Source organism: Cyphomyrmex costatus, unplaced genomic scaffold (genome assembly GCF_001594065.2).
Source record: "Cyphomyrmex costatus isolate MS0001 unplaced genomic scaffold, Ccosl1.0 scaffold229, whole genome shotgun sequence".
In the NCBI taxonomy this organism is placed as follows: Eukaryota; Metazoa; Arthropoda; class Insecta; order Hymenoptera; family Formicidae; genus Cyphomyrmex; species Cyphomyrmex costatus.
In genome coordinates, this window is record NW_017276357.1 from 601,379 (window position 1) to 608,700 (window position 7,322).

Genomic DNA, 7,322 nt, shown 5'->3' on the forward strand with positions numbered 1-7,322 from the left:
ACAGGTTTTGGTTGATCCACTCCAGGAAGAAGAGGGGGTTAACAGGTAGGAAGAAGGTAGAACAGTTTCTAAATTATTTTATACATGTGCCCGTAGAATTCAAGTGACGATAATTAAAATTATATTTGTATCTCGTACTCGACATTACGTATTGATAAGATATCTAAAATACTTTTCTTTAATTTTATAGTTTGATTAATCGTTTAGAAAGTCTACAGCGAAATCCGAGTGGACCGCAGCAAATCTAGAAGAAATATGACAGGTAACATTGAAGACAGTATATTACCTGTTATGAAACGTTAAAATCATTGCAAACTTGTTGATCCCCATTTTTCTAGCAAAAGAAGGTTGGCAAAACTCTAATCAGACGTGAAGCGTGCCAAGCGATTGCTCGAAATAATCCAACTTTCTCTTTCGGCGATTACGTGATACTCAAATTACGATAAAAGTTAATGGTAATCATCGTGATAACTAAAAGTCAGGAGTTTCCAAGCTCGCTCGGATCACAGACCGTTATTTCTTCGGTCGCTTTTCCACTGCTTTATCCTTAATCGCTCTTTCAGCCACCCGACATCCCTGTCTGGCGTGGCGCGATTCACCCTCGCGCGCGCGACTCGACGTAGCCAGGCGGATGGTTCCGACCGGGAAAAATAATGCATTAGAAATTCAGATGACCGAGAGAGGAGGTCGCGCCGCGATTTATCAAATAAAAGCGGTAGTACAGTCAAATACCCGTCCATGTCGTCAGTGGAAGCGACAGTTCATTTTTAATATAAAGCGCGAGCGGGGGCGAGATCTTCCGGGATGCAGTGACAAAAAGAATATGGCAACTGCCCTGCCGAGTCACCTATCTCTGGATCTACGGATTCACAATAGGAAATATCTAATGGCTTGCGAAAGTTACGGCTGTAGATAATCTATCACGTGTTAAAGGCATATCTTGTTTGTCTAAGAGGTATCGGGTTGAACTGTTTCTTAAAATGAGGAATTGTCAGTCCATTTGTCATACCACAAGGCAAAAGATATTCTATATATAAAATTACATGAAACTCTTCAAAATATAAAAAATATTAGAAAAATAAATAACCATTTTTTCTATTGTCATGTGATATTCGTGATCTGTCCATCTCTCCATCCATCATAGCTCTCATCGTCTCTCCCTTTACTCTACGGCTCAAGTTCCTTTCAGATTCTCACTCCCATCCCGTGTTAACGCTTAAACGGTTTATAAACAGTTTGGCAATTTATTAAACTGACAGTTAGGATTTTTTAAATACAGATCGTGAAAGATCAGTGTGCTCGTGTTACGTAACTTTAAATTTTGTTTTTATACAAATTAGAGATTCTGGTCGTTTCTGTAAAAAAAATTTCTATATCTCGTCTAAATAATCGCATTTATATATAAAAAGAATCATTTAATATAAAAATATTGCAAAGCGGACAAGTGAGAGGATTACTCATGTTAGAAAGAATGTAAGTATTACACAAATCACAGAGAAATTTAGTGAAAGTAGATTTTACTTCCAATTAACGTAACTAAAAAAATATTAATATAATTCTTTCCGTTATACACTCAGAATTAGCAATAATTGAAGTGATTGTTAACAATGACACACTGGCTCATTTAATGAGAAATAAGATTATGAGAAATAATTTGAATAGCAATAAGATATGTTTATTTTTACGATTTATATAGTTGACCCTCTGCTGCATATGTTATCGCTTTCCTTGTAAATTTACACCTCTTTTCCTTTTACGAGTAGAATAACAGATATAGGAACCCTCAAATGTCTTTTATTCCCTACTAGAAAGGGGAAGATACGAAAAGCATGGCGAGAGATGTCTATCTGACAATATCGTCGCCATTCTAGAGAGCTTCACTTTCGAACATTTGCATAAAATTATTATTGTCGCAGAAAATCGCGGTTGTTTCACTTTCTTTATGGAACGTCGTAGAATATCACCGATTGGTTCGTATTACGTTCCTGATCATGTATGTATAATACATATATACATATATATATTTGCATTATATTATATTATCTTTTCCACAGAAAGAAGATATATTAAAATTATTTATCCTGTCATATCGAATATTAATAACATAAAAAAATCTATTTTTATTCTCCAAAATTATAACATACAATTTATAACACAATTTTATTAGGAATAAGAGGGAACGATAACAGAAAAGAAAGAGAGAGAAAGAGAGAGAGGGAGGGAGAGAGAAAGTACAACGATACGAACCCCACGCTTTTATAGCGCTCCATTTGGCGTAACAACGAGCGTGGAAACTTCTTTTAGTGCCGGGCTACAGATTCCGGGCCGAAACATGCGTACGATTATGGGGTTTCAGATTATCAATTTGTTATACCGTGTTTATTATTTGAGCTTTGTGCAAACGGGTGAGCCACCCGCATCTTGCTACTGCGAAACCCTCTGCTGCAGCTGTGAAGCGTCATACTTAGACGGTGTTTGGGGGATAATCTGGAATATTTTATGCAGCGTTATTCTTCCAGATGTTTTTTGTGCCAATGTGCAAGTTAAGAAGATTGTATGTATGAGAACGTATGAGAATTACGTTTCTTCCTTTCTATAATTCGTCTTGCCAGATTGAACGGACTCCGCATCGAATATTTGCAATCATCTCGCACAACGGTTGTTAACACTCCTCGCTATTTGAATGGTAGCGACTGTAACACATATTTGTAAGCATATATCAAACATATTGCGTACATATAATCTTTAATCTGTCGATTCTTTAATAAATTTAAAAGCAAAACTTATTTATTTAGTCACCGGTGATTTAATAACGATTAATAATAAGTCAATAATAAAATTATATTTATTTATAATATTATACTATATTATGAAGAGTATTTTTAATTGGAAGAACGTGATCAGTGCAGATTTATCATTTATATCAACGACGAATATCAAAAGATTATTTTCGGTGCATTTGATCAAACGTTGAATTTATTTTTATGAATATTATCGTTTTAAGACACTTTTCTTTCTCCATGAGCTGTGGCAGAGACAGCGGACTGTGGAATATCATAGTAGCTGGGATTTTCTAGGAGAGTTATCTCTAATTCAGTGAGGATTTACTTGCCAATGAATCTTTAAATTAGATGCTCCGTTCTTTTCGTACTGCGCTCTTCCCCGAAGGGTAAAACCCCGCTCGCTCAATCACCTATATCATGGAATCGCCAAGTATAGTCAATTCTTTCCACCCTTCTTTCGTTATCGAGTCTTTACGCCCTCCTTTCCCTCAGTTTCTCTCCGTTTACCGATATTTGTGTCTCGCCATAGGCTTTTAGAAAATCCACTCTTATATTCTCGTTCCCCCTCCGTTATTTTCACTCGGTTTGTACAAGTCTAAAACTACATCATAATTTTATTTAACAATTTTACGAACATCAAGCTGGACTATTAGTGACATCAAGTATCACCGCTATATTAATTAATGACGGAAACGTAGCCCGAGTTTAGTAAGAAGCAGTTCGGCCACGAAAATGGCCGTCCCGCAGGAGGGTGTAAGACGAAGGACGGAAGATAGCGGCATGAGGATGATGATAATCCAGCTTCTAGCCTAGTCCTATCCCGAGGGATGCAGGGATTAATTGACACATCGGCGTCTTGGAGGAGTCTGCTGGGTTGACGCCTCTGCTTTGGCACCCACCGACGTGACTGATGAGACGCCTGGAACAAGGCGTCGGGAAAAACACTCGTAGATTCGTGGCTTTTTTGTAGAAAAGGTATCCAGCAAGAATTACCGACGAAGCATAGAACGTCGGTCGCGCCTCTTCTCCTGGCAAATAACTCAACTAATCAGACCACGTTCTCCTTCATCGTCCCATCCACGGCGTTTCCGAACTAAAACATCTCAGCTGGAGGGCACGTAGATGTAACAGATTGAAATTTAATACGAGCAGCATGGTGACACATACGAAAAGACGAGATGTTACTTAAGGTTTCGTAGGACACACCATCCTCATAACGGAGATAGCGTCGCCGCGCCGTCTTGGAATTCATTAATGAGGGTTCGACAGTTAAAATCGTATAATAATGAGATAATGAGTTCAATTTCTGTTGGCTATAATTCATGGAGCCTTTAGATATGATTAAAACAAAAAAAAGGAGACGTGTACCTTTGAATAAACTAAGATAAATTTAATCAAAGACTGAACAATAAGTTCAATATAAAATTTTTATTATTATAATGTTATACTACAGCACTTTTGTACCTATGTTTTAATACCACAAGACGTAATTTTTGTAATTATACATTTAGAAAATTAGATAAAAATTTGAGTAGATATATTTTTGTACGCTCTCATTGTCAGAAGTATAATCATAAAGAGGTGCATGATTATTATATATAGGCTCGCAAATCACAAAGAGATGGCCGAGGCAGCGCGCGATAAGGGATAACACGGTAGTTGAAAGCAAAGAGCCGACGTGTACGAGGCGTCGGTGGCGGCACCCCATGTGAGTTATGGCCGTCCCGACGCTCTCTCCCGCTAGTCCTGGGCTCAATTTACAGATGATTCCGCGTGTTACCGCCTGGCCAGCGGCTGGTTAACCTCCGTGCCAAACACTTAATCTTCCGACGTGTCCTGCGGACGGACCGACCACGTTTTGGAGTCGGCACGACGTTAAATCGCCGTTGTAGACGCAAGATCGATGTGAGAAAGAGAGAAACGGGGATAGATAAATAGACCAAGACGTTTGTAGGGTCCCGGACGTTGCCGAACGGTGACCCTAGTGGCCCATAAAGTTAGTCAACACTTATTCGGATTGTATCCCTATCTACTATTATTATATGAGCTTCAATGACGTGTGGAGTATCATGTAATTTATAGTATAAATTAATGCACAAAAAAAAACGATATAAAAAAAGTATAATCTACATATTCCGTTTATTATTATTTATTACATTTGATAAAAGTATAAGTAATTAAAAATCTTGCGAATTAATTTCGCTGTGCTAAGTCGAGAAAATATGTGTGGCCATTCGTTTTCCGAACAACTTGTTAGCTATTGTAAGGCTATCGGAGACCAATAAATTCGTATCGCGAATCTCTCCATAAATTTATCGGTTGGTTCTCGATTAGCTTCGCAATAACCAACAAGCTGTTGGAAAAATAATTGCTGCGGATATCTTTCAGACATGACACACATAGCGAAGTTAATTTACGACATGTTTATTTCGTACAGAATAAGAGTATTATACAGGATTTCATTAAGTCTTCATGTATATTAAATGTAATAATACCTAAATGCAAGACGTAAATAAAGTAAATAAGGAACGCGTACTTTTTGGCATATGACACATTAATTTACATATATAATTGTAAATTATACAGTACATTGTAAATTACAAATGCGCGAATTGTGCAAATTAAAAAGCATGATTCTATCCAAAAGCTGTATGTTGATTATTCGCTTTCGAAATTTAAGAGTTTTCGAATTTTACTTCATCTGAATACCATATTTTGTTCAGATGACAATATGTCATCGTTTAAAGAAAGCGAAGGGATAGAAATGAGCATATACCATAAACCCTGTCATAATTTGTTATGTAAATATTTGTAAATGTCTATAGTTATCTGTGGTATTGACATGTTATGTATTCCAAATGTGCCACATCAGTAGGATAGGAACGACTTGAAACTGTTATTAGCCGTCGGATAGGCACCCCATGGTGAACCACAATGTAGCGGTGAGGAGCCAATAGACTCCTAACGTTGTAAATGGCATGCCGAATCCTAATGGCCACGTTAATTGACATTCACGTTTGTCACTACATTTTTCTGACAAACTTTCTTTATTATGTTTGCTCATTATAGATATTGATAGACATAATAAAGATCAGTAAATCTATTTCTCTCAATTCTCGACTCGCTAAAAGGTTTTTAAGTATAATTTAAATAATGAATGTAATTTTCAAGTAATGTAGTTTAAATCAACAATGAAATTTATAATATCGATCAGTTTACCCTTTACATTTATCATTTATAATTAAAGAGATTAAATAAATATTTAGTTTTAAAATTATTAATTATAATTATTGTTAATAAATAGGAAAAATAATTGATACAAGATATGATAATTTTTTGATAAATATAGGTATAATAATTATAATGACTTCATAGTGATGGTAATTGAAAGATTCCTGTATTTCATTATTTTGTAAAGCTTTAATATTCCAAAAACTGTTTCTTTTGTTGACAATTATGCGACGACTGATGAAACTAAACAGTTTCAAATACAAATAAGCAAAAAGGATCATTTAAGGTTATATTTGTTTGCTTGATCGGGCATGATCTTATTCATTTATTGGTATTATCTGGGTTAATTTTCTTACTATTGTTTAAATAATTTGGTGACTTACCTTGTTGATTACTTTTCCTAGTAGTTTTCTTTTCTTTCATCCAGGGATACTCAGGAACGTTGACACCCGAGGGGTCAGCGACACCATGGGGATCCATCATGGTATGATACGCGGGATGATGAGCACCAGGACTGATGGAACCACCGGTCCCCGGCGAATGCGCTAGGCTACTATCCCCAGCTAATTGTGGCAATGCCGTCATAAATTCAGCCATAGAAGGCTGACTATTGATGAAGCCGGTTTCGGCGGATCCACATGTTGGATCCATGACTGGATGGTGGGTTCCGTGCGGGGGCAGCCCGGCTGGGGTACTTGCCCCCGCGGCCACCGTGGCCAGCCAGAAGCCGCCCCCTCCGTCGTTCGCCAGGACGGGTGTCGTCGGCCTCGTCTTCACGGTCGATAGCTCTTTACTCGCGTGGACCAAATTCTGAAGATGATTGCTGAGCTGCAGATTGCGAGAGCTGGACAATTGCGGTTGGCGCGGATCTTCTTCGGGGACCAACGTTTGTTGCTTACTACGCATGGGACAACATGGACTTGTAGTATACGTTTCTTCTGATGAATGTAGCAATCAGAGAATGACTTGTAATTAATTGTTGACCGTGGAATATCGACTAATCCCTTTTTCACGATGTCTCTTTTATGATGTAATTTCAAAACGTGCAGCCTTTGAAAAACACCCTATGCACTTAAATTCACTCGATAAATGTCTCACTAAAAGTTTCGTTTATTCTTCAACTTTCAAAATGTATGTATATAGATCTATTATGTATTTATATTAAAACATCGCATTGCCATTAATGTGGAAATTCGTTAAGCTAAAATTTGTTTTTAAGAAGACCAAAGAAAAGCATGGATGTGCTTGTATAAGGAGCCTATAACTCATTATTTTATTATTATTTCTTTCATAGATTGTCATTAATAT

General features: G+C 37.1%; 1 protein-coding gene across 1 annotated transcript; it reads right to left on the reverse strand.

Annotated features, from left to right (window-relative positions):
* Positions 1-5,682: 5,682 nt before the first annotated feature.
* Positions 5,683-6,920, reverse strand: LOC108773934 (homeotic protein proboscipedia). The gene is made up of 2 exons (XM_018539914.1): positions 6,398-6,920; positions 5,683-5,771 (listed from the first exon to the last, which is right to left on the reverse strand). The coding sequence occupies exons 1-2, from the start codon at positions 6,918-6,920 to the stop codon at positions 5,683-5,685; spliced, it is 612 nt and encodes a 203-aa protein (XP_018395416.1).
* Between the last annotated feature and the right edge of the window lie 402 nt (positions 6,921-7,322).

Coding starts and splice junctions, on each gene's coding strand:
- LOC108773934 (XM_018539914.1), bottom strand. CDS start 6,920: ATGCGTAGTAAGCAACAAACGTTGGTCCCCGAAGAAGATCCGCGCCAA. Junction 5,772..6,397: donor TAGGAAAAGTAATCAACAAG/GTAAGTCACCAA, acceptor CGTGGCCATTAG/GATTCGGCATGCCATTTACA.